Below are 27,927 nucleotides of genomic sequence, written 5' to 3'. Positions count from 1 at the left end.
TCTTTGAACTGTTCTGTAAGTGGCAGGAGTTCTCTTGAAAGAGGTCTTTCACTGGAGAAGAGTGAACGTCCTCCATGGGAGGATGGCTTCTGCTTGGGTAGACGGGTATATTCCCAGCATACTTGCCAGCCTCCTTGGAAGGAGGATATTAAGAAATGTGAACTTCCTTTTTTTTTAGAAGTTACTGCAGATCAACAAAAGGTTTTCCATCCATTCAGCAGATATAGTTAACTCTTACCACAGTTTTATCAGGATATATTAGTATTTTACCCTTACTAAGCTACATAACCTTCTTGGCTGTGTGATACCCTCAAATGAACTTGCCCATTATTTCAGGGATGATCCTGGGAAAGCTTCAAATTCCAGTGGATGTTTTTGGGTGATCTGGTTTGGTTTCACATGGACATCCTCAGCACAGCACCTCACATGGAAATACGAGATACTGGAGGCATTATAACGCCAGTTCCCCTGTTACTGCTTTTCACCCTCAGGTCAGGTTTTATCAATTCAAGGAATTCTGGTGCTTCAGGTGAAGAACTTTTCACAGATGGTGTTTGTAAAGATAACAAGGAAGAAATATAAGGAACTTTTAAGCCTTGGTAATGATGAGGTCATTTTAATTATCTATGTGGCAGCAGCACATCACACACGTGACTAATAATGACCATAGATAACTAATATCATAGCTTGATGTTCCACTGCACTCACCTCCATGCATGCAGCTCCAGGTGCTGCCCTCCTGAGTTAACCTTGGCTGGGAACAGCGATGTGTTTGAAGAGGGGAAACTTCCCCAGCAAGTTTTCTGCCTGAATTCGGCTGATGGCTGCAGAGCTGCCCACCAGCCAGCCGCGGGGAGAGCTCGCCGTACAGAGCACCCCTTGCTGGGGCAAGGTGTGGTGGCTGGAAGGTGACCCATGCAGCATGCAGTTGGTGTATTTAGTATAGGTAAAAACGTCATACTTGGGCTTGAGTGAAAATTGTAGTAACTTTAATACCTTCAGGAAGCATGTGTTTTCCCAGGGTTGGATTTCCTATCCTTTTCACTTTAAAATCAGTCGGCTGAGAGGAAATATTCACTGGTCTTTCCTTTTTTTGCCCGGAATATTTTAATTTTTTTCCTCCCTTATGGGAATGTTGCTTGGCAAACAAAAGGTCATTGGCAAATGGCAGTGGAAAAACAGTACCTGTACTACTTCTAGCTGTATGTTGGCTGATTTTGTATCAAAAGGAGTTTTCTCACCACCTGTATGCTTCCACAGCTGCCTTGATATTTTTTTTTTCTTTCTCCTTATGTTGTCATGGGTTTAAAATCAGGGGAGACCTGACATGGGTCCAGCCTGTGCCGATTCTGGCGCAGTGGCTGCGTGCCCTGTGTCAGCACAGTCGCTGCTGGTTGTGCTGGTGTTCCCATTCTGCCTGCCTGCCTTTGCCTTCCCTGCATCCATGTCAGGTTTGATGCTGAGTCCCAGAGACAGAGGACTGTTAATGCAAAAGTCACCCTGTTAGTTCGAGCGGCGCTTCCTCCTCCGGTGAAAGCACCCAAAATATACTGTCTTTTTGGCTCTGAATCTCCCAAGTCCCACGTTCAGGGTTCATGAAACATCTATCAAGAGTGCCTGGTATGAATCCTTAAAAACCAGGGTGCCCTGGGGCCAAATATGCAACGGCTTTTCACAAGGATGCTTGTTAATTGTTTTTGATTCAGTTTCCCACATATCCACCAGCCCGTGGTGTGTGCTTTCAGCCAGTGCTGTGGGGTCGCAGACTCTTCCTGATGCTGGTGATGGCACCTGAGCAATTTGCGTTCTCCAGAATGGCACAGGGTTCTTCAGGACGTCACCCAATTTTCTACTGATTGCTTTTGATGTCACAGGTGGTCAGAGAAAGAAAAGGCACTAGGGAGTTTTGCCTTTACAATCATGTGTGTGCTGATGGATGAGAAGCTCCACATGAGCCAGCAGTATGCGCTAACAGCTCAGAAGATCAGCCGTGTCCTTGGCTGCATCAAGAACAGCATGGCCAGCAGGTCAGGGGAGGTGATTCTGCCCCTCTACTCAGCTCTCGTGAGACCCAACCTGGAGTACTGCGTCCAATTCTGGGGTCCCCAGTACAGGAAAGACATGGAGCTGTTGGAGCGAGTCCAGGGGAGGCCCACAAAGATGGTCGGGGGCTGGAGCACCTCTCTTATGAAGACAGGCTGAGAGAGTTAAGCTTGTTCAGCATGGAGAAGAGGAGACTCCAGGGAGAGATAATTACAACCTACCAATACTTAAAGGGGTCCTACAGGAAAGTGGGAGAGGGACTGTTCATCAGGGATTGCAGTGATAGGACATGGGGTAATGGCTTCAATCTGAAAGAGGGCAGGTTTATATTGGACATTAGGAAGAGATTCTTTACTACGAGGGTGGTGAGGCTCTGGCACAGGCTGCCCAGAGAGGTTGTGGAAGCCCCATCCCTGAAAGTGTCCAAGGCCAGGCTGGATGGGGCTTTGGGCAACCTGGTCTAGCGAAGGTGTCCCTGCCTATGGCAAAGGGGTGGAACTAGATGATCTTCAAGGTCCCTGCCAACCCAAACCAGTCTGTGATTCTATGATTGTACTTTCTGCTTGGTAAGCTAGGTAGCCAACAGCTAAAAGCTGTTAGTAATATGCAGTTCTGGGAATATGGTCGAATTTTGGGCTCGGAGCATTTATACGCTTCTCCAAGGGCAGAATGGTGAAAACCTCCAGCCTGCAGGTGTGTCTCATGTGGGATCAATGACAGAGGAGAGAGGGGCTGCTCCTCACTGCCCTGCTACCTTAGCAAGCTGGGAAACATTTAATAAACCTTTTAGGTTGCTAATGCTTTGTTCTCCCCTTTTGGAGGACCATCACCTGTCTGAATGTTGCAAACAGATTTAGAAGTGTTGCTGTTAGAATTTCATCTGCCACTTGACTAATTAAAAGACAGCCACGCAGATTTGTGGCTATTGAATTTATTCTCCGTTCTTAAGTGGCTACAATATAGCTAAAAATTTGCTAACAAATACAGATGCTGAATCCTTTCATCTGGGGCATCAAAGAAAATGAGCTTCTCTGGTACTTCTCACATCGGGGTTTTTTTCAGCTGTTCTCATTCATTCCTGTCAAAAAGATGCCAGTTGTGATTTAGATCCTGCCAAGAGCAAAGGGGCCAGCTGCTGTGAGCAGCAGAGGTGTTCGATTTGCAAAGTTTTCCTGTGATAGACTCTGTGCTGCCTTTAGAGCAAGCCACCTGCTCTGAAGGAGGAAGAAGCCGATATATTTCTATGCGATCTTTTTGTACAAGAATAAATACCAATACGGGTTTGGAGTCTCTTAATGGGGTAGGAAGTTAGAGACTGGAGGTGGAAGAGAAATCATTTCATAGATAGCGGTTAGCATATATGCATATGTCATTGCAGAGCTTCTTAATCACTCTTTAATTGGTTTAAATTAAGACACCCTTATTCTGAAATTAGTGTGTTCTGTAGCTGACAGTTTCTTACTCTCTCCACCACTGCTGTTTAGGTTTCCAGTGTCACCGTCCTGGTTTTGTTTCATAATGCCATTATTCACATACAGGAACTGCCATCAAAAATCAGTGTTGGCTGGGAGCTACTGCGTGGCAGCAGCAGAGATGCTGCCGTCTTCCTCTGCAAGTAGGATAGATGGCAACTGCAGTACCACAAATGTGATTTAACATTTCTTTGCTTTTATTACTTCGTGGATGGCAGGCAGCGTGGTGTGTTAAAGGTTTCTTATGCCGTCAGACGCCTGTTTGGTAAGATGTTGTTGTCTTGTGCAATGTAAAACTCCACAAATACAGCCGGCCACACAATGAACAGAAGAACTGTGCGTGCTCCCTTCTCCGCTGCTGGTGCTCCCTGGGAGCCAGCGTCGATCCAGAGCGTGACTGCTGGCATCGCTGCGTGCCATGCAGCGCTCGGTCAGCCTCTGCCCAGGGTCTGCCCTCGCCCTGCCCTGCTCCCTGCCACAAGCAAGCCCGGTCCCAAAAAGGGGCTCTGCAGCATACAGCCTGTGCCTGCCTGATCCCCAACTCCTGCAACCGCTGTCATGGAGGGCAAGCGAACACCCTGCCTTGGACCTCAGCTGGCTCCATGCCCATGGTCCAAACCCTTGGCCCATGGGTAGCTACAGGCTGTTTGCAGCTGGGGCAAGAGCTCCTCCCAAAATATCCTGACATAGTTGAGCAACACCAGGCCTGAAATCAGGTTGGTGAGTTACCCGTTTGTGCCTTACAGGAGAGGGTCAGGAGCGTGGGAAGGAAAAGAGAAGGAAATGTCACACCTTGAGTTTTGTTTGGATTTTGGACAAAAAAGGTGGCAGTGTTTCCTTTTTCCATGCTGCGCCTCTCTGCGTGCATCGTAGTGCTCACAGCAGCAGAGGCTGAGCAGTCCATCTGAACAATATGTTTCCTAGCAAAGTTTTTAGCGCTATCCCGGTACTCGTATGCAAAATGAACGTGTGATCTAGTAAGAGAATTACCTATTCTGATCAGATATCTGTCTACCTGATAGGTCTGATAGCTCCATCCAGTAGGTACGGGATATCTGTGCTGGTGAGGAGCAAAGAGTGTCACGGGGTGTCTGGTGAGGTGTTGTGCTGGCTGCCTGGCCTGGCAGCTCCTTCAGCTCAGGCTGTGTCAGGCAGCTGATTTGACACACATAAAAAGTGCTATTTAGATACAAACGGGGACTAGTGTGTGTTTAAAAGAAGCCCTCATAAAATCTATGATGTGTAAGAAAACCAGCTTTGAAGGAGCCCCCATGTCGCCTCATAGATGCATTTTAGAATAACTTTTGTCCTGCTGTGCTGTCGGGGGAAAATAATCCCATTTTTCTTACTCGGCCACTGGAGGTTCAGTCTATTACTGCTGTCTTCGCTTGGCAGCAGATTGGATTTCTCCAGAGAGAAAATCAGATTTTTTCCTTTCCATGCACTCTGTCACTGTCCTGTGTTTACATCAGCTCTCAGTTGTCCGCACACTGCGATGCGGGTGATCTCCTTCCCTCCCGTGCGCTGCTTTGTTTGCTGGTCTCTAACAAACTCTATTTACACGTGGTACTTCTGCCCCTTCCTTCTGGGGACAGCAAAGACGATCAAGAAAAAGTGCTCCATGTCTAAACTCAGACAGGGACAAGTGTGGGCTCAACCCCCGGGCTGTCTCAGCCAGCTCTAATTGGGATGAGAAGTGTGCATAGCCCACGGGTAGGGCTTGCAGCTCTTAGAAGTTTATGACTGGTGTAACTGGAAAATTGGGCATATAAGCAGATATGCTGGACTTAATTTATTTACTTTTCCCCCTTAGCAGCCAGCTGCAAACTTAAAGGCTTGTCTGGAGGTTAGTTTCTGCTGCAGTTGTATCTGGTAGCTAGCCCCACTAGCCAGCCCAGGGGTCATGGTTTTCTTGGAATATCCAGCGTGATGATCTGTTTACAGCAGAGGGCAAATCCCACAGAGACCGTTGGGGGAAGAAGAGGTCCTTGAGGTTTGAGAGAGTTTGGTGGGAATTAGGAAATAAGGCGGCAGAAGGGACAGGGTCATCTCCCAGCAATCAAGACTGCCGTGCCAGAGGTGCCGGAGTTTGTCATACAAAGAGAGAGGCTCAGCTCAAGGAGCACGGCGGTGATGGGACATGCTGGAAGTGCTGAGCAGGTCAGGAAACTAAGTGCTCTGGGATTTTCCTTTTCTCTTTGTGTTTCTCTCTCCGTTGAAAAACAGAGCACACACTCTCAGCGCCACAGCCTGTGCTCTGCTCTTCACTGAGCTGAGCAGCTGCTGGGGCTGAGGCAAACCAGACCCTGGTGCTGCAGGATGCTACCACCACTGGGAATTTCTGCTGTCCTGTATTTCACACATAACATGTTTACACATACGTGCGCATCGCCTGTGCTTTCCTCAGCTGAGCTGATGGGATGGGGCTTGTTCATCTGAGACTAACTCTTTTCCACCCTTTTGGGATAGGGTGACATCACGAGGAGTCCTTGGAGAGAGGGAATTAAAGAGTGTTTGGGGTATAGTAATATGAAGGAAACTGTCCAAAATCGTGATTTTTTTTTTTTTTAAATGGGAAACAGTGAATGTGAATCTAGAATCAGCCTGTCTCCTTGGGGGGATTATTTTCAGTGGGAATGCTATTGCCCAGACTTGAGGTGCACTTTGTCTTGGCTATTTTCTCTGAGGTATACTCCTACATAATTACAGGCTCGGTAGCTTCTAGACTAAAACTGCAATGGCACAGAAAGTCAGCTTGTGGTTCCTGATGTAGCTAGCACTTGGGCTGTGGTGCAAGAATTGCTTTGTGTTTCAGGACTGGAGATAGGTGAGGGAATGCTAGAGAGTTGTTCAGGCATTGTGATTTAACCTCTCTTTCCTCTTAATATGTTATTTGCAAATGACTTACAACTTTTTTTTTTTTCTTTAAGGAAAAGTATTTGCTATTCATCCTTGTGCAAATACCCTGTGAGAATAAATGTCAGCCTTTGAAGGCAAATGAGACGGTTTCTGAAATCTGAAGCAAGTTGTTCATTACTAGTGTGCAAATATAAGACCAAGTGAGAAAGGATTGGATGTGGTCCTCAACCCCTTTCACAGCAATGACAGCTCACCCCATGTGGTTTGGAGAAAGTGGGCTATGTAGGGCCACGCTCTGCGCCAACGTGAACTGATGTTAATCCAGTTTTGCTGTAGTCCTCCCTGGTTACCTGTCTGTATGTCCATCTTCTCTAGATGCACTGCCCCTTCTGCAGCTGCAGGCGGAGCGAGTGGGAGAGAGGAGCTGGCTGGAAAGGGGAGAGGGTAGAATTGCAGATGTCAGGCTGCAAAATACGTGGGTAATTTTAACTCAGTTCCCCATCTTCTACTCAAAAGAGGTTGCCTGAAAAATTTCTTCTCCAGGATCCCAGATCAGGTTTTTTCCATCCAAGAGCCAGGGAGAGGAGAAGCTGCTGGCAAAGGTTACTTGCCCCTTCCAGTCTCAAGTCAGTGTGCCCCTTCTCATCAATGCAGGTTACATTTGCTGTAACCAGCTGTCTGACTTGCAGTTTTACCATGCCCTCTCTGCCAGTGCCCAGGGGCAGCGACCTCCTTTACGAGGGAGCCGCTCTGCGTGCGGTGGGGCTGAGCACTTGTGGCATTGCAGAGCCTCTTCGTTAGCTCCCTCCTTGCCCGCATCCCAATGAGTCTGAGTGCTCGCAGTCCTGCGGCGGGCAGGGATGACACATGAGCCCTCCTGGCACAACCCTGTGTCCCATGAAGGTTGTGTGGCAAGCTGGTGGGAAGACTGCCACAGTCCTGCTCAGAGCAAGCACTTGGGCTCCCCCCGCCATCCCATCTGAGCTGTCAGCAGTTTTGGGATCTTCCTAAATTTTGCCAGCCATGCAGAGGTATAAGCCAGCAATCTGCCCTCGTGTCCAAGAAGGCAGATCGTATCCTGGGGTGTATTAGAAGGGGTGTGGTTAGTAGGTCAAGAGAGGTTCTCCTCCCTCTCTACTCTGCCCTGATGAGACTGCATCTGGAATTTTGTGTCCAGTTCTGGGACCCCACCCAGTTCAAGATGGACATAGAACTCCTTGGAAGAGTGCAGTGCAGGGCCACAAAGATGACCGAGTGGAACACATTCACTATGAGAAGAGGCTGAGGGAGCTGGGTCTGTTTAGCTTGGAGAAGAGGAGACTGAGGGGTAACCTCATTAATGTCTATAAACACGTAAAGGATGTCAGGAGGATGGAGACAGGCTCTTCTCAGTGATGCCTAATGATAGGACAAGGGGCAGTGGGTGCAAGCTGGCACATAGGAGGTTCCATGTGAACATAAAGAAAAACTTTTTCACTGTGAGGGTGGCAGAGCACTGGGACAGGCTGCCCAGAGAGGCTATGTACTCTCCTTTTCTGGAGACATTCAAAACCCACCTAGACGTGTTCCTGTGTGACCTAATCTAGGTGATCCTGTCCTGGCAGGGGGGTTGGACTAAATGAACTATCCAGGTCCCTTCCAACCCCCAACACTCTGTGATTCTTTGATTCTCTTAGTATACCAAAATTGTTGGTTTGAAAGTGCTTTTCTTGAGCTTGGCCTTTGTCACTAGGAACAGCCAATACAATTGCAGTGGTTCTTATTCCCTTGGTTAATTTTTGAAAATATTTCCCATGGTATTTCTAAATAACTGAGTGAGAGACTATATAGGACAGGAAGTTTTTGTTGTTTTTTTTTTTCCCCAAAGTCTCTCAGCAGGCAGATTTTGCACACCCACACTCGGTTCTCTCACTGATTTCATTCCTGCATGCTCTCACACCCATGCACTTGTGAATACCAAGGCATATGTCCACGTGGTCTGTCCAGGGTCACTTGTGTGATGCAGAGTCAGTGGCTGCTGTGTCCTCATCACATCCCTGATGTTTTTCTTGGCAGGCAGCAACAGAGGGGTTTGGGGCTGCTTTTCACATGTTTTGGGAATTGATGATGTTTACAATTTTTTGCTTTGTGTTTTTTTCTCATCCCTTGTAATTATCAGGCAAACTTGATTAATTTCTGTTCCCTTTTTTTCCTCATAGTCTTGTTTGTTATGACTCCAGTCCTGTTCTTCATCTTCTGGACACCTTATCTTTAGGTCAGGTTGCTCCTCCTCCTTTCGTTACCTGAATGAAAGGACGGGTAGGGTGCGATTGGCACAGTGAGCATGTGCTGTTTCTTTAGCTCATGCTCTGCTCATCCTTCTGGTGCCTGCTCACTTTCTCTCACACAGCCATACGCTCGTACACACACATAGACTTTTATTCTTCCCTTGTTTGTCTCCAGTTTTTAACACTTCTGGCACAACTCTGTATGCAGACTCATGGAGTAACAGATCTGGCCCCAGTGCTTTGCCTTCCATGTCAGCATGTGTGTTTGCACGTCCTGAACGTGAAAGGCTTGAATTCCTTTTAGGAAGGGACATGGTTCATACCAGCTCTCCCTGTGAGGCTGCTGAACATTAATTTGGTAATTTCTGACAGATGGGGTCTGAAAGGAGGATTTCTGCACTTTATTCCCAGACAGAGGCAAGTGCCATGCAATGAGCCTTTTGTGTTCAGTGTCTCACTCATGTCAGTGATGTTGACAGGGTTTACCTGGTCTGCACCCCACGTGTGGCAAGACCATCGCCTTCAGGCTGGAACAAACTTGCAGAGTGTGTGGAGCAGTTTTGCCATGAGGGTTGGCTGGGTCCCACTTCTGCACTTGTGGTGTCCACTGTTAGTGCACATCTGCTCACAGTGAGAACGTCTGTCCCATGTGTCCTGGGCACGTCTGATTTCCCAGGGCTGCATTGCCTGCAGGTTTCAACTTGCCCATGCAATGGTTTGCCTGGGAGTTAGGGAAATTAGGCATCTGAGTGGGATCTGCTGCTCTGACTGTGCTGCTTGGAGCAGAAATGCTGGGCAAGGAAGCAGAATCCTTTCTACGCCTGTCTCCTTGCCCACACACAGTTTTCCAAGTGAAGCAAGCGGATGTATCTGGGAGGTTTTGGTACTGCCAGTAGTTTCTGTGATTTGTGTGTATGACAGAAGCTTACTTGACCCTCAGTGCTCCACAAAGAAATTGAGGTGGAAACCTTTTCACTGAGCGGAGGAGCTGGGGGTTTCCTGCTGGATTTGCCCGGGGTGGATAAGGCCGTTCTCTGCCTTGTAGGGATTTGGTGTGAGTTGGTAATTCATCATGAAAGCTGGGTGGAAATCGTTGGCGCCGCAGAGGACTCATTCCCTTGTGCATCGTGGCCCAGAGCATCAGCAGGGTGCCTTTCCCAGAGCTGGGGCAGAGGTGCTGCGGAGGGTGGCTTTGCTGGCAGAGGTGGGGAAAGGTTGACTGCTGAATGCTTGCTAAAAACGGTGGCGCTGAATGTTTCATCATATAAAATTGATGGCAGAGATATTAGAAAGTCAGTAGGCTGTCCTAATGTGTTGAACATTTCAACTGGGATGTGATATTTCATGTGTGTGGAGCGCCTGCTGATGTCACTTGAAAGTCATGCTCACCCAGCTACTGCAGGAATTGGGGTTTTTTGTCTTCTCCAGCTTTTTTAGAGGAAAGGGCAAAAATTGATTGGGTGCATGTGATAATCCAGAGGAGGTTGGTGCTAAACAACCCCTGAAGCTATTTCTTTGCTCTGCAATTAATAACTGCTGCATATGGAGTTACATAGTGTGCACCAGTGATTTCATAAAATATAGTTTCATTATTTGGACCACTCTTCCTGACCTCATATAAAAGTTGTTCTCTTGGTTATTTTTTTTTTTTTTTTAATCTGATACTAACCTAAGCAGAGTGATTGAAATGCCAAAACCTCACCTAGCTAACACAGACTTCCCGTTTCTATAGCAACAAAGCTCATCCTTGTACTTAATGAAGGAATGTTGGGGTGTGAGTAACTATGACTTGGAGCTTTAGAGAAACAAACAGAGCTGCTTTATATTTGAAGATTAGAGAAATGAGACGGAAGTGACCTCTTTGCATTGAGTACAAAAAATATTGCTGAGGCTTGGGATACTTCATTAGTAAGAATGAAACCATATTAATGTCATAAGGAGCTCTGTGTATTAATCTTGTTTTCCTAATTAAAATGTAAAAGCCTTTTACAGCAAGTAAGAGTCTTTGAGGGATTTCTCTCCTCCACCCCTTTGCCCCTTTCTTTCCCAAACCTGCTGCATTTGTGGTTAAGCTGATGAAAATTTGGGCTGCCTCACAACAGATAACATTTTCCTTCCTTACTGGCAAAAATCCCCAGATAGTTTTTGTCACTGGCTGAAAACAAAGCACGGGGGGCAGCAGTGTGGGGGCAGGAAGTGCGTGGTGTTTAATCCCACATTGGATCTACAGTCTAGTTCCTGGTCAGAGAGTTTAAACCTGCGTCCCAGTGATAGATGCTGGACAAGCGACAGATGAGGGAGCAAATGAAGGAGCAGCTGTCACCTCTTCCTAGTACCTTATAGCTTTTCAATTACAACTTTAACAACTGTTAAATTCTAATCTAAAATGACCATTGGAAACATCCCAGGGAAGAGCAACAATGCTGACAGCGACGCATCATGACTGCTTACGAGCTTATGCTTCTGTATCAGGGAGCCACTAAACGCTGCACAACATGTGTGGCAGGTTTATTGTGCTCAATTATAAATCCACAGAAGCCAATGTGGGCAAATGGGAAACATGAAATAGGGGCTTCTGTTGCAGTCTCACCACGGTGAAAAAAATCATTGGAATGTATTTCCACAAGGCAGTCCTATTTTTCTACTGGTTTTGCTGTGATTTTTAGGTTGGGGTTTTTTTTTTAAGGCTCTGACTCTGATAAATCCATCTTCGTTTCTGAGGACTGAATAAAGGTTTGCCAGGACTCTCGGGGTTTAAGGAAACTTTTTTTTATGTACTCAGCTCACTTGTCACAAGGCAGCTGAAACAACCAATGATGACAGTGATGGGAGCAAATTGCCCCACAGCAAAAGGGAGGATGGAGGACAGGATAAGGCAGATGGAAAGCTGGCTCATTTGAAAGTTAATCAAGATTAGCTATTGCAGAAACAAAAAGCAAACCCAGAAACAACCCACTCAGCCAAATCCGGCTTGAAACTGGCTGAGTTGTAGCCTATTAAACCATGGACAGGTGGCATCCCATGAGAGCTGGGTGGCTGTATCCAACGAGGCTCTTCTGCCTCTCAGCATGCTGATTGGAAAGGCGTATGGCGTCTCTGAGAAGTGTGAAGAGGCTCAACCCAAAATCTCTGGATTGTGTTTTATCCTACATTCCATTTAAAACCCCAAATATCTTATGATTTGGTAAAAGGCTTCTCGAGGCAGAGATCGAAGGGATGCCGGCAGTGAGGATACAGTGGGTCTGCAGGAGATGTGATAGGTGTGTGGAGGTTGCAATGTTCGTGCCACAGCCAGCTGTTAATGGGCTCCACTGTCGCTGCTAGGGTGTGTGAGGCCTAAATACAGGAGGAAACAAGATTTATGTGACTGTATAACTTTGGCAAAAGGACTAGAAGGACACTAACTCCCTGGATGTTTCATGAAGAGGTGCTCTGTGGGTGCCTTTGCCCATGAGATGCTCATGTGTCTGCATGTGTTCTGTGTTTCAGGGATAGAGCTCTGTCCTCCTGGGCACCGGTTCATGATCACCATGGTGGCGAGCTTCATCGAAATGGCAGGGCAGTTCCTCATGCCAGGGCTGGCCGCCCTTTGCAGGGACTGGCAGGTCCTCCAGGCAGTCATCATCTGTCCTTTCCTGCTGATGCTGCTCTACTGGGTGTAAGTATTTCTTCCTGCTGTCAGGTCAAAGACAACACGAGCTCCTAATGTTGGACTTGTAAGGTGCTTCACTGTCGAGAAGAGTGTGTGCTTCATGATATGTATCATAGAATGCACGAGGTTGGAATGGACCTTTAAAGGTCATCTAGTCCACCCTCCCCCTGCAGTAAGCAGGGACACCTTTAACTAGATCAAGTTGCTCAGAGCTTCATCAAGCCTGATGTTGAATGTCTCCAGGGAGGGGGCCTCCAGCACTTCTCTGGACAACCTGTTCCAGTGTTTAACCACCCTCATAGTGAGTAACCTCTTCCTCATGTCTAATTTAAACCTACCCTGCTCTATAAACACTTATATGTATATATATATCTCAATTTGTTCCTCTGTGCACCTTTTGCAAAGGTTTGACTTTGAAGTAATACATAACTTTGCGATTTGCTTTAGCACACACATAGGTTGTGTGCTGTGACGTGGCGGGAATGGGGAGATGGACCTCTCTTGAGCACAGGTGTACTTTGCAATTACTGTGGCTGTCACTTCTGCTTGAGAGATGAAAGCAGTCCTTGAGAGGATGCATCTCAGCCTAGATGCTGCTAGATTGCAGTGGTACAGCTAAATTTTTCCCTTAAAAGCCCGTATTGTGGTTATGGGCTGTCACTGTTGGTTTCTTTGGCTTGGATTGGCCAAGCTAGGTTAAAAATAACACATCAGCTTGTGAACAAGTATGCTTGGGCATCCTTTGTGTGTGTGAGGTAGCCATCCCTCAGCTAGGCTGCCTGTTCAGCTGTGCTGGAGCAAGCACACACTGCGCCAAAGGCTGGGTGGCCAGGCTGTGCCAAGCAGCGTCTGGGGATGCTTCCCACAAGGAACCCTCCTCTCCTGGCTGCTCCCACTCCTCTGTGCCTGCTGCACCAGCAGGACCGCAGCACTGCTCCAGCTATCCTGAGAGAAGCAGGGTGGCTCTCACCTTGGAGATAGGGCCAGGTCCATCCCTACCAGGACTTTCTAAATCTAAAAAATCTTTCTTGTTCTGTCTTAATAGTGACACGCAGTGGCAGCATAACACAATGGGAGGCTTCAGAGAGCAGTGCTGTACAAAACCATCACAGTAAGAACACGCCAGGTCACCTTGTTTTAAAGATAACACTAACAAGTCTAATATATTCCCTTGGTGTGCACTTAAAAAAATTAGAAAAAGGCCACCACACTGTGCAGGACCAGGTTGTTTATACACTGTGGGGTGCCAAGCTGCTAGCTGTGATGCCTGACAAGTTACAGCGTAGAAAAACTGGCTACAGTATGTAAGAATTTTTGACAGTTGTGTATTTTTCTATTGGCATATGAAGGCATTATGGAGTTCTCATTGTGGTAACCCTCAGTGGGGATTTCTTTGCTTACCCCTGCGCTCACAGAAATAGTCATGCTGCAGCTTGGGCTGAGGGCAAAACGCAGCACGCAGGGGAAAGCTGCAAGTCCTTTGCAAGATAAAGGCAGCTTCTTTCCCCACCCCCCCACCCCCCCGTTTTCCCACATATATCATCTAAATAGTCTCATCTCATCGGTGTTCATCCTGATGATGAATAAGCCGGAGTGTTCTTGTTGATGTACAATGCCACTCTCACAAACCTGCCATATGTTACACGCATACAAACATGTGCAGGTCTGCTCCAAAGCCTCCTATTGGGATGCCAGCCAGCTAGAAAGCATTCGATCCACCACTGGATAGAACCCAATATCAAGCATGTTTTCAGATATTTTGTGTCCAAAAGAGAAAGCACACTAGTATGAAGATGCCTGACAACACGGGCAGCGGTAACTCCTCAGCAGTCTTCTGGAGGCAGCATGTTTTTTAGGTGGTTGAGTCAAGGTCTCGTAAGTTCCTGTTGGGAGGTTGTCCATGGGTGACATTGAAAGCAATGGGTAATGCTGACATTGATTTCCTGGTCTGCAAGAGCTTTGTGGCTTTTTGGCTGGGCAGAATCACAAGGTTGGAAAAGACCTTTAAAATCATCAGGTCCAACCGTTCCTGTCCTATGCTAAACCATATCCCTAAGTACCTGATCCACCCTTTTTTTAAACACATCTAGGGGCAGGACAGACATACCTTGCAAATAGACTCCCCCCTCCCTTTATGTAATGCATGATGCGGCAGCTCGCTAAATGGCGTTAATGGCCTATGTAACAGGGTTTGCCTTGCCCGGGGTTTTTGCAGTTGCAGAATGGGACCCTGGTTAGGATGCCCTCTCAGTTCTACTGTGGGTACAGTATGGGTTTCTCTCTTAGGCTTTTCCCCTCCATCTGTTGCATAGTCTCTGGGAAGTGCCACCGCTTTATTACCTCTTTCCTTTTCCCCATTCCCCTGGTACTGCATTGGGGAATAGCACATGGACCCTCAGCGTATGTTACAGACAAAGGAAGAAGACTGATCTGTAATAAAAGTAGGACTAGAAAACTGCACTGCTTGTTAATTCCCCATCATGTACCCTAAGCAGTCAGCCCAATGACAGTGCAGTAGTCCCTGTCCCCTGCCACCTCCTTGCTGTCTTTGCTTCCCTCTGCTGCTGTGAGATCTGTTTGCCCCTCTGTGCTGGGGCTTTGCCCTCTCCCACCTATAGATTTGCTCTGGTCCCAGCCACATACACACGGCAGGCTCTACCATCCCAAGGAAGCGGGTTGCCAAGCACAGTGGGGAGCCCGGCACGGATGGGGAGCAAAGAAGAAGCAGATTTGTCTAGGAAGGATGGGCTGGTGGGCAGGGACACCTGCAAATCGAGGAGATAGATGCCTTTGCTGAGCGCTCAGGTTGTTTTGGAGAGGCACCTGCGTAAACTGGATGCGAGCAAAGGGATTGGTGACAAGGACATAAAAATAAGCTAATAGAAACTAGGCTTCTTTCAAAGCATGTCTGTGTGTTAGAGCCATGAGGGAAGGGGACCTCCCTTTTTACAGAGGTATTATTTCCTCTCCCTTGGACTCAGGAAGCTCCTGACAGGAAGAAGCTACGAAGGTCACCAGAGGTATCAATAATCTGAAATAAACTTCTTCACTTAAACCAAATCTGAAGACTGGGAAGGGGTGGCCAGTTCTTTTATGGTACTGAGAGATTGGATGTACCCTCACCAAAGTACAAAGTTGTAATAACTAGGCTTGTTGCCCTTGGTCAGACCCATGATTGACACTCTGCACCCTTTCCATGGGCACAAGTTTGCATCTGGACAGGATCACAGTTCTCCTTCCAGCTGTGCCTGGTACCTGTCTGGCCTTTTTCTGTCTGTCAAGGATTCTTCTTTGCTCTTGGGATTTCTCGGACTTAGGATCTTTTTTCCCAGTGTCCCTCCCACTCTTCCCCTTTTCCTCTCCCAAACAGCAGCTGCATAACAGGATCTGAATGTTTCTTCCCACCCCTTGATCTTTTCTTCTGCTGCAAAAGGCTGGTCCTTTCCTTGCTGATGGAGGAGACACACGACTATCAACCAGGACTCTGCAGTCAGCTCAACCCAGTGATCTCAAGATTGCCCACCCTCAGCAGAAAACTGTCTCAGCTTCATTTTGTGTATATGAAAGTGGTTTATATGTATAAAGAGCGTTTAATGCCAGGTGATGAAGCATGAGGTTGTGACCAAATTTCTGTGCAGAAGTCCACAGAGACTGGGGGTTGGCTTTTTTTTTCCTTTGCTTTTGAGTTTGTGATGGTGCCTCATTTGCCAACAGTAGGTATGCACAAAGGACCCTTGGCAGCAGGGTCCATGCTCCACAAGTGAGCTCAGGTGCTTGCACAGAGGTGATGTGGTCAGCACTTCCTCCTCCTGTGCCCGATAGCCTGGGCTCATCGCAGCCCAGGAGTTTTTAAAGATCCTTAATGTGCCTCCCATCGCTCACTCTGGGTGATGGAGCAGCTGAAAGATGCGAGGCTTTGGCACATTCAGTTTGAGAAACCTGTAGGAGCTGGAAGGCAGAGGCAGTGTTTGTCCTCACAATGCCCCATCACTGCAACTCTTTTCCTGCCCCTGGGAGCAGCTGCTCCCTGTAGCACCTGTTAATTGGGACCTCTAAGTGGACCGTTCAAGAAGTGCAGCTTTTAGGCCAGTGGCTGAGGCTGTCCTCACTCCCAAGGCAAGTGTGTGGAGTTCTTGCATTCAAAGAATTCTTAATTTTTCAAATACCCGTTTGCAGTACAGGACTTTCTGCCAGGAGACACGCCAAAGCATCTGTGAAGTACCAGTGGTAGTAAATAAGCTGTCAAGTTGAATGACTGTCATCATGGCTGTTATATATTTTTATTGCTTGATGTCATTTGGATTGCGGTCTGCCTGACTTATCTGCTTTTTTTTCTTCTTAAAAAAAAAACCCTCAACCAACAAACAGACTTTCTCTAAGATGATGGTTTCACTAAGCTGTCTTCCAAATTGCATCAGCCTTAAAAGATAGTACCCTGATGGTGCAATTGCTTGGTCTATGGCTTAGAAGAACTGAGGCAGCATCCACAGCAAAGATCGGGGCTTTGTGAAGGAAATTTGAGGTTTATTATGTACCTGAAGTTAGAAGTCATTAAATTTGTTCTTAGAAAAGATCTTTTGGAAGATAAAAATATGCTTGGAGTCAGATCTGAAATTTTACATATCTGTAGAAGTATGGGAGGTTTTTCTTTGTTTAAAATCTACATACTTCATAGAATCTTAGAATATACTGAGTTGGAAGAGACCTATAAGGATTGAGCCCAACTCTTGGCTCCACACAGGGCCAGTCAATTGGACAAATTGACATCTATCTGGAGTTCAGGTGAAGTCAAATTAAGTTCATTTTGGACAAAGATATATGTCCACATGGCACTTGGACCTCAAAATCAGAACATTGCTAATGAATTCTTCTTTCAGTTTTGTATTAAAATAAACCCATATTAAAAGAAAAGAAAATTTTAAAAAAGGAATAATGCTTGGTTAAGCTAATGACTGGTGTGAATATCAGCACTTGAATGAAACAACCAGATGGAAAAAAGACTTTTATTTTGTAACTGTGTCCGCATGTATATTTTTAAGGCAACTCTGCTAACATAATGTTGTCTCTACCAGGGGAAACTTTGGGGACAACAACTGAATGTTGCCTGGAGCAGATACAATACTGACCTGTATAAAAGAATGGCTTAAAGTCTGCATATGTGGGAGAAGATTTCTGACATCTTTAAAAATTTAAAAAATCTGTTCCATTATAATCCTAAAAAGTAATTCTTCTCTTTCCTCTCTCTCTGTCTTTATAAGAGAATCCAAATCACTTCTGTCAGCTATTTTCCTTTTTTGGCTTGAATTACAAAGTGTTAACCGCAGATCTCATTCATTCCCAGCTTGGCAGTAAATGTCTACTGCAGACAGTGCTGCCTCCATCCCCTGCTTCTCTCAAAACTGTATTAATGGGCAGAACACCTCTAATGTGTTATAAAATTCTAGTATGCCCTATTTCTAGGTGATAGGTTGGTTCCTGTTTCTTTTGTGAATCAAAGTAAAAGAAATTGTTGTTAATTTGTCTGTTCTGGGTTTGTTTTCCCTCTTGTTTGTTTCATAAGCAATTCTTCTGCTTTTCGAGAGTAATTACACAGCTCATGAATGGTAGAACAAGCGGCTGAGCACTGTCGGTTCTTCCTCTGGACAGAAGCTTGGAAGCCACCCTAACGTGTATTCCATCTTTAAAGTATCTTCCCAGAGTCCCTTCGGTGGCTGATGGCTACGCAGCAGTTTGAGGCATCCAAGGAACTGATCCTTCAGTTCACGCACAAGAACAGGATGAACATGGAAAGCGACATCAAAGGAGTGCTGCCCGGTGAGTAGGACAGACAGACAGACAACCAGAAATCCCTCTGCTCTTCTCTATAGGCTGCACATGGCGTTGCTGCCCGAAATTAGTCTATTTGTTGCCTGTCAAATCATCCCATTCACTCATTGATTCGTTCATTCATTTTGCTTTTCTTGACAAACCATTCCAGACTCCAGCACGGCTTTTAAAATTACTCGGCCTGTTGAGTAGCCCCGGTAGTCACAGTCTCATCTCACGGTGCCATGTGTCTTTAGAGACGTCTCTTGAAGAACTTTGCCATGGCTACAGAGTGCACCTTCAGCCCCATGTGCCTCTGGAAACTCAGTTTTAAGGAATCTGCTCGCTGAGATCCTGCCCATCACACAACACTCATTTTGTTGGTTTGGAGAAGCGGCAGCGCTTGAACTCCCAATTTTGAAGCACCAGCCCTGTGTCAGACCCAAACCACGTTGCAGTTTCTCATTAAAGCCTTGCTCTGAGAGCTGTTCTGCTTTCCATTCCTGCATCATCTGAGTGATGCTGCTCAGCAGATGGGGGCTGCCTGCAAGCACCAGCGGTAGGGTGCAGCTTTTAGTTGAGTCTAAATTATCCCTTCCTTGTTTTGCTGGTGCTTTCAGAAAGAGCTGATGCCTCTTGTCACCAGCATCCACTGAAATTGGCGTGCCTCTGTCTCGCAGGGTGCTTTGCAGAGGAGACTGTGAGTGTGTGTGTGTGTGTCTCTACAACAAAGGTGAAGAGTTTCTGGGTCTTCATCTCACCAGCGCCCCTGTCAGACTTGGTTCAGGCTCTCCTTCTCGCAGGCCTGACGGTGCCCATAAAACACCCGCTTTGCACTGTCACTCACAGTCTGTTTCGGACTGCCCACGCTTCAGAAAACAGTGGAAATGCTTGTTTTTTCACCACTTTTTCAAGGCCTACCTACTCTGACCCCTGGGGCTGCAGGGAGACCTCACCTGGTAGCTTTGCCCATGAGTACGGATGATGCTTCCTGTGTTTGGCCAAAGGTGTCTGGAGTAACTGTAGCTTCAGTCAGTGCTAAAGGCATCAGTAAAGCACTGGAACAGACTTCATCTGAAATGCAAAAATGTCACCATTAACATCAGTGCCTAACAAATGAAGTGGTCTTCATCAGGGAGGGGTGAAAAAATCCAATTTGGGACTCTGATATTCACACCCAGGTCACTGCTGTGATTTCTGGTGCAGCTGGCAAGCGGGTGTTAGTTAGCTGGTTGTTTGCACGTGGGTTGTGTGGCTGGGATTACAATTCCTGGATCTGCATTGTGCACAACATGGTTTTACAGCATAAACACTGTTTTTCTGGGAAAAATCTGAACATCTGGGGGGTATGTAAGAAGCCATTAACCTGGTGATCATGCCCCCCCACCTCCTTTTTGCAGATCTTCCCTAGGGGAAGTGATGGATCTTGTAGAAAACTTATATCTGCAGCAATTAAATACCTTGCAAGATGGACTTGGAATTTCCCAACCAACTCTAAACTTGGCTTTTTTCAGCTAGTCAGCTTCTTGAATTTGCAGACAAAATGAAATCTATTTTAGGGGGAGAGAATATAAATTACCTTAGTTTCCTTTAAGGAAAATGATAAAGATGCAACTGTGTGGTAGAGGTATTGATTTAAGCCATGTATAATGATATTGTCCTTGGAGGAATGCTAAGTATCAGAATGGGCTTTCTGACTATTATTCATGACTGATTACTTTTTCCAGCAGTTTCACGGTAGCAGCACTTTCCTGTTTAAGGAGGGACTCCCTTTCATGTGGAAAACAGAGCGTTGTTAGACACCTTGATGCTATGGATTCCCTGTCTGCAAATACATTTAGACATATGCAGTTGTCTGTACCTTTGCAAACTTGAAGTGATATAGAACATGGTCGTTTCTGCCTCCTTGCTGATGCTGGATTTGTTTGGGATATTGTTGGGATTTGTTATTACTGCTTCCCTCACTTCTTCACTTTAAAGTCCCTCTCCAACTCCACACATTCAGGCTTTCCTGACCCAGCTCTGCAGGGCTGCTGGATTTCTGTAGGGAGTGTAAGAGAGAAGCACCATCAGAAGGCTGAAATGAGCGTAACTAAAAATTTTGGAAGGGCCTTCTCTCTCATTTCAGGTGTGTGGCACCTGAAATGTGTGGCATCAACTCATTTCAGTGTTGATGGTCTGAGTGAGGACAGAAGAAAAGTAAAGAAAAATCCCAAATGAAGAATTAATGGGATCAAACCACAGTCACTCTGAGTGGGTCCCTAAGCAGAAGGAAGCGTTTCTCTGCCTTTGTTTGTTAGTATCCCATACCCACAGCGCCTGTCAGAGGCATGAAAAGCTGGTGCTTGTCTGGGAGAAAGGACACCAGGGAGCCTGATGCAGATATCCCCTCTTTTTTCCCGGATTCCTTTGTTAGGCTTTGTTTCCTCTCTGTGTGGAGGCTTTTTTGTCTGTGATTTGTTTTATTCTTTGTTTTACACCCGAAAGGGCTGGCAACTGTTTTGCTCTAGTTAGGGGCTATTGTGTTGCTGTTGATTATTTCTCCCTGCATTGTGTTGACAGCCTCTTGTGATGGAATTACTCCCAATACCTTTAAATAATAAACTGCTCACTTGCAGTCCCTTCCAGTTGGAAACCCCACTGTAATTTTACTCACACATACCAGCCAAATTAGTGTATCCTATATAACAGATCGTTACAGGACTTACAGCAGTTTCACGTGTTCCCATGTTGGCAGCCAATACGAGTCCCATAATAAAAAGAAGTAGTGTTCATGTGGGTGAAGTATTTCTGGGATGGAAGAAACTGCAATTCTGAATTGCTGTCCAAGCAGTGAATGGGGTTTTTGGTTGGGTTTTTTTTTTTTTCCTCTTCTGAAGAATCACACCATTCCCATTGCCTGCTGAAAGCCTTTGCTGGTCTGTTTGGCTGCGCTGCCCATAGCGTAATGTGCCACTAGCCCTTTGTAAGGGCTGTTTGCCCCACAGGCAGCTTTACCTTTTGGGTGGGAGGGGGGGAGAAAGGAAGCAAAATTTGTCTGCTGGTTTTGAGTTAATTCATAGGGTGAGAGAACTTTTTGGCAGTGCTCTTCTGGGAGATGACTCTGAAGAGAACAGCTTCATGTCCGGACAGTGGTCCAGACACAGTCAGAAGGTCCGGCAGCTGCAGTAACAGCGCCTGTCTGGAGAAAAGCAGCACAGGGCAGCTGATGGGAAATCCTCAGCCAGCAAGAGAGCAACTGGGACAAGGGACATGGATAGGAGTCCAGGGTGTTGTAAATTAACACTGCCCTTATCTTCTCAGTAACCTGCCCCAAGGGTGTAATGCAGCGCCTGCTGTTGGCTGTGAAACCAGAGGAGAGCTGCTCCCTCCACAGCTTTAAGTGGCTCTATTTTTGAAAGGCTAGTGCACCTTGTGGTTTTTGGCAGGAATGATTAGCCTTCACAAAGAGTTTTTTGAGTTTATGTGGTCATATGCTCTTCTCTAATGTGGAAGAAATCTAGGTGTGCTAATCCCTAATGTTCTGAGTCTCAAAATTTCATCAGTTAGCTCAACAATTTTCCCTCCTTTTAGAAATAAAAGTTTAAGTTCATTTTTGCACTGAGGAATTTATCCAACTGCATATTGAAATGCCATTTGTAAAACGGGCTTGGGGAGCCATGTTGACAAATAATTCAAACCATTATCCCAAAACATCAGCTTCAACCACAAGGAAACAAAATGTTTTTTACAGGACAGAAGGGTGTTCAGGGGAATTGGAAATCCCAAAGTGTCACCTGTCCTTATGCTGTTTAAAGGGGTGCTGTTTAGGTGGCTGTTGTTATTTGGGTAGGGTGCATGGTTTCAATTCATGTGGGGCCAAGGGTCTGTGTGTTGGCTGGAACAGATGGAGCGCTGCAAGCTGATCCCAGCCCTGTCAGGGTGTTTGGGTGAGCAGGGAAATGCACCACTTAAGAAGCCATGTCAGCAGTTACCTGAGTGTCAGACTTGACATTGCCATGGAAACCCACCCTCCCTCGTGCCATTTTCCTCTACCCCCATGGCGGGAAACATTTTGATGCTCCTTAACAGAAAAATAACTGCTTGGCCAGGCTGAATAAGGGAAAAAAAAAAAAAAAAACCAACCCTTTTTGCTCAGCTCTAGATGAAAATTGGAGTGCTCCTGTGGACAGACAGGTTACAGCGGTTCCTTCCCAAGGTTCCTTTCCAAGCTTAGAGAAATACTACCCCTGCAGTTACAGAGGTGGCCAGCGAAGCTACAGCATCCAAAGAGATGCAAAGGCTTTAGCTTGCAGGGCACGTTGTGGAGAAGTAGAAGGGGTACAGTGGTGGCAATACTGTGTGTGTGTGTGTGGGTTTCATTTAGGAAAGCTGTGGGTTTTCAGGGGCTTGCCTTTTAATGAAAAAACATATAATGAAAAAATACCATTCACACTTCTTGCTGCTGAGCAACATGCTGCCATGCCTTTTCCTTTATACATAAGCTAGTTTCCTGGTTTGCTTTGCTATTTTTCTTTTTTTTTTTCCGAAGCCTGAGGCTTGGATCCATGTGCTTGGCATGCTTTTTTTCTTTTCCTCTTGGGTAAATAGCAGAGGGAAGGGTGAAATGGCCTTATGTCTGAAGAGTCAGTCTCTTTCCCTAATAGAAGAGATTACTCTCCCTACAAAGCTTTACTCGTATCTTTAAACAGTCACACCTACAACTACTCTACGATTTTAATGCTTGTGGTGGATGAAGAGCCAGGTGTGTTAGCTTAGGGGAAGAAAGCAAGTTCACTGGCCATGTAATATATGGTAACTGCATGTGATGCTACTATGTACAAACCTACCAGCTGTGTTCCTTCACTACACCCCGTTTCTTGGTTGTTTAATGGTGTCAGACTTAAATATCCTGCGCAAATCCCACAGGGCAGTTGGGTTAATGTGGGAAATTTAGTTAAAATAGTTCAAGGTGCTACTTGAAGGCACCTTTAAGTCTTACAAAGGATTCTGGGTCAGCCACAGAGATTTTCATCTCACACAAAACCAGCCAGTGATTTCTGTTGCCCACTTGTATGTTAAATCAGCTTTCAGGAGGGGCTGAGTTTCTTCCAGCAGTCCCCTGTAGTCCAGGAGCAGGAACTGATGGAGCTTGTGCAACTCTTTCAGGACATGCAGTAAAACTGCATTTATCAATAAAATCAATACACAGCAAGTAACAAAAGTAAAAGTGATCAGTGTAAGTCCTGTTCTGCTGGCTAGGTCTACAGGAATGGAAGAGGAGGGTCCATGCATGCCCTGACCATATCCCTGACAGGGGCAGTAGTGATCTGTGACAGCAGCAGGATTTGGAGGGCACAGGGGAAAAAAAGGAGCGCTCTACTAAGGACATGAAACTGGGATAAGCCAAATATGCTGGAAAACTTATTAAAAAACCCACAACCCCCCAAACACAAAAAATAAGGGGGGGGTGGTGGTGGTGCCAGTTTCCCTTTAAGCTTGAATGACTCTTTCTCACCAGTGGAGTCCTCTTGCAGACTCTGTCTGGCCGCGCTCCAGCCTGTCGCAGTTGCTTTGTGCCTGGCTGGCACACTGGCTCTTTGTCCACAATGGTACCTTTCCTCTGGAGGGGCCGGCTCTCCAGGGCAGGATCCTGTGAGGAGGCTGGCAGCAAGCCCTGGCACTGCCAGCGCTCCCCCGTGCACCAGGCAGGAGGATGAGCCAGTCTGGATGCAGATGTGAGGGGTTAGGAAAGGAAACCTCGGGAACCAAGCGGAGGCAGGGAGCAGTAAAGAGGGGACTGCTGGACAGAGAAGTGGACAGGCAAGAGAGGAAATGAGAGTCGAAAGAGTTGTGGAGGCAGAGAATAAAGACAGTTGGAAGGGACTTAGAGGAGCAAAGGTGACGAGGGACTGGGTGGAATTAATGACTGCACAGGAAGAAGAGAGGACATGTAGAACAATGGAGACCGAAGTGGCTATGACTGTTTGCTTCCCTCCTCTCTGGAACAAGCTGTTTACCCTAAGGATTCGGTCTCAGCACTCTTCTCTTGTGAAATTCACTCCTAAAACTTGTGCCACACCCCTCTGTACTACCCAACTCACCTGCTCTGCCTGCTGAGGTTTCCTCCATGGCTCCTACAGTAGATAGCAGCAAAGCATGTGTAGGTACCTGAAACCTCCTGATGGCCCAGACATGGCTCCACATAGTGACATTTGAAGTATCCTTTGTGGTGTTTGGGGGGGAGAGGGAGGTTTAATGTTGTTAATATTGAAGGAATGCGAACATTGACAAGTCATGCTCTGGGAAATGCAAGAAGTCAGGTTGCCTGGGAAACCCTTGCTTGGCCTCCTGGCATGAAGGCATGATGATACAGCCTTTAATAACATGATTACAACCTATTTTTTCCACAGGCCATAGGATGGACGAATCAGTGCATAGGATGGACGATGCTGTGGGAATGAAGCTGTTGTCTGTTCCTCATTTGTTGCAGAATTTGGAAGGTGTGTAGTGAATGAGGCAGAGGGTTGCAAAAGGAAAGAGGACAGTCTTGGGGAAATGAAGCGGAATGCCCTCTGAAGCTCTGTACTCATTCCCTGTGTCTGCCAGGGATGCCCTTGTATGATGGTGGAAACTTCCCTGGAATCAGGGAAATCTTGCAGTGTTGTCACTAATCCCAATTTCTTCAGTGTTTGTCTGTAGCTTGCAATTCCAGGGCTTGATTTGCAGGAATCTGGAGCATTTATATTGGCACGTACAAGGGGTATCGCTGCATGATTTTTCTCATTCTGGACACAATTCCTCCGTATCTTATCTCCCTGCCTGCAAAACAGGAATAATCTTTGTCCGTACAAGAAGGTGGCAGGGATGATTTCATTGGTATTTATGAAGTACATGAATATTCTGACAGCACTGTAGGAATGTCTCTGAGGAAACCTGTGATTTTGTACTCACTGGGAGGTTTGGATAATAAGGCTGAGGGGCACATGTTGAATGGGATAGGTAGAGGCATCATTAATAGCTGCCCATTTGCTGACTGCAGAGAGCATTCTGGGGGATAAACTAACGTGTGATCATCTAATTAAGTGCTGTATCATAATGCATATGAGCAATTGAAGATTAGAACGGCAACCTTATGCCTGGCTTTTCCTCTCTTCTTTTGAATGTAATTAGAAATACAGGATTGAAACAAATTATTGCAATCAGTCCTTTGCTATTACAGTCATCGAGTTCTGTGGTTGCTCTCATGAAATGAGCTTCATTTTAAATGCTGCTGAGTATTTATGTCCCGTGCTTTTGTTAGAAGGCCGTTCCAGACTCCAAATTGCTCTTGTACCGGGGTACGCTTCAGCATTCAATTCAAGTACACTAGAGCCACCCAGTTTCTTTGTCTTTTTTCCCTTCCCATTTGCTCCTGTCTGTGTCTGTCTTTATCTTAAACCTCTTTTTTTCCCATGCCTGTAAGCAGACAGCAGCCCCATTCCTTTGCTGAGCTGAAGGTTCTCCTTTCTCTCTCTCTTCTCCTTTTATAAACAGGCTTGCTAGGGCTTTGATTTCTCAAATATTAATGACCAGAATTGTAGGGCAGCACCAGCATTTTCATTGTGTGAATTGCAAATACCTCATGGACACAACAGGCTGGTGCCTTATAGTTAGTGCCTTACAGACACTTGTGATCAAGCAGCATATAACCAAGTGCAGTGCAGTAGTATCTTCCAGCAGAACCATTTGCCATTAGTTCCTGAGTGTCTCACCTTGTAATTTCGGGGGGTTTTAACTCATTTTTGCCACACATGCTGTCAAGCTCTCCCAGTTCCCTCTGATGTCCCTTTTCTGTGCTGTACTGCTGGCAGTGCCTCACTTTATCGCAAGCAAACTTCACTGGCACGTTCCCAAGGTTTGTGCCAAGCTTCCTAGTGAGGTTTTTAAACTAAATTTCTTTTTCTGAGAATAAGAGGAGTCATCCCACCACTAACCTCCGGCCACCTGGTAGTGATTTTCATTTTTCTACCCCTTGTTGCTGTCTGCCCATCAATCAGCTTCTTGCCCACCTCTTAATTTCTGTATGTGACTCAATAGCCTTCAGTATTTCTTTACTATTAGGCTTTTCACAAATGCAATGTATCAGGCTGCTAGTTCTCCACAATTTAAAAAAAAAAAAAGCTAGATAAATAAATGAGCACAAAGGGAGTTCATGGGGACAGAAATCCTGGAAGGTATAAATAACCCTGTGTACCAGTAACTCAGTGTGGCTGAGAGTAGGTTGCTTCAGCTCTGAATTTTGGACCAATTTACCTCCTGCTGCAGAGCTGTCGTGCTCCGGGGATTGACTGAGCCTCTGTGCTGGGCTTCCATAGCTCTTTTCAAGTTCAAAGAGCTACTTGACAGTATCGTTTAGCAGCCAGGAAAATACAGCAGAAGTCCATCACCACAGGACACTTGTCACTTTGGACATCCTTTTTCGGTAGCTTGATTTGAGCTTTGTCTGTTTTGTCTTTGCCAAGTGATGCAGAGATGGGTGGCTTCATCTAAAGGCTTTAAAGATACTTTCTGATTTTGAAAGCTCTGCTCCTGAAAGGCAGAGGATCCCACGAGAATTCAGCAGTGCTGGGAGCTGGAAGCTGGTAGGGTTCCCCTCCCCGTGAGACTTTTAAAGTCTCCCAATGAATAGTTTTAATTTCCACTGAGATATAAAGAGTTAGCTTGTTGACAGTTTTCCTACTGAGGCCCTGAATAGGAAGCCTAGAGTGTGTGTGGGCTCCAGAGTATGGGAAAACTCCTAACAAGCCTCTGAGTAAATGAATAAAAATGTTTTTTATTTTCCACACTCACCCTTCTGGTAAATCAGCCAGAACCCAGACATTTAATGCAAATTTCTTCTGAACAGGCAACCTCAGTGCCCAACCAGAGGATAGGCTGGGGGTGGAGGGAGTTTCCCTGCTGTTATTCCAGCCACTGACAGAGCAACAGTTCGCTTCCATGGAGTTTTGATAGCTGTTGCTTTGACTTCTCTTCCAAGACCTCGATGTTGACCCGTGAAGTCCAGACAGCCTGAGAGCTGCCGCCCTCCTGACGGCTGTCGCAGTCAGGCAGAGCAGGCCCTTCCACGCAAGCAGGCTACCTCCACGCACAGCGGGCCTCTGGAATGCCTTTTCTGGAGGTGATGGCTTTTCTGCAAGTCACATGGCTTGTTGGCTGCTATCTGGATGGTATTTCGATGATTGTAGATGATTGGGTTTGTGGTATCTGACCACGGTAGGAGTGGAGGGCAGAATAATGTTTGGCTCCAAAGCGTAACCACGTTAAGCATTGTCTCTTCTAATTTAATTAAGCTGTGGCTTAATAAAGCACATATTGACAATTAAATCTACTTTCTCCTCTCAAAGAAAAAAGTAAAAGTGACTTTGAGAAACAAAACCACCCAAATTAAGAAAATTCCAAGAGCGTGGCATCAGGGATTGTCTTCTGCTGATGGAGGCAGAGATGTTTTGCACTGACAGGCCAGATCTGGACACTCTTAGACAGTTTGAGAGTAAACCCTTAAGTCCTCGTGAAGTCTGTGCAAACTGTGTGGGTTGGGTGGTGATTTTTCTTTGTTGCCCTTCAGCTGAAATAGTTAAAACAGCCATCATCAGCTTTTCAAAACCTTGTGCTGCTGCTAGTGCTTGCTTTGTCTTCTCCACTGTGGAAGGTTTGGCTTGGGCTCAATTACAGGCTTTATAACTATGGTTTATCTAACTGCTTCGCTTGTTCTGAATTATTTTATTCCTGCTTACTCCTTTCCAGAATCTTGCTACGAAAATTGTTTTGACCTTGCTCTTTGAGATTAGGTACCATCTTTTTTATTGCT

General features: G+C 46.1%; 1 protein-coding gene across 2 annotated transcripts in view; it reads left to right on the top strand.

Annotated features, from left to right (window-relative positions):
- SLC22A23 (solute carrier family 22 member 23) overlaps positions 1-27,927 on the top strand; it is a 113,216-nt gene that overhangs the window by 69,596 nt on the left and 15,693 nt on the right. The window contains exons 4-6 of one of the 2 annotated variants that reach the window (XM_084260038.1): positions 12,131-12,299; positions 17,980-18,107; positions 24,491-24,580. In XM_084260038.1, coding sequence (XP_084116164.1) covers positions 12,131-12,299; positions 17,980-18,107; positions 24,491-24,580 — 387 coding nt within the window. The remainder of the gene's footprint in view (positions 1-12,130; positions 12,300-17,979; positions 18,108-24,490; positions 24,581-27,927) is intronic. The other variant, XM_084260039.1, reaches the window with a different exon arrangement.

Source organism: Gallinula chloropus (genome assembly GCF_964237585.1).
Source record: "Gallinula chloropus genome assembly, chromosome: 2".
Taxonomy (NCBI): Eukaryota; Metazoa; Chordata; class Aves; order Gruiformes; family Rallidae; genus Gallinula; species Gallinula chloropus.
Note: the sequence above shows the minus strand (reverse complement) of the source record. Positions and strands in the feature narration are given on the sequence as shown.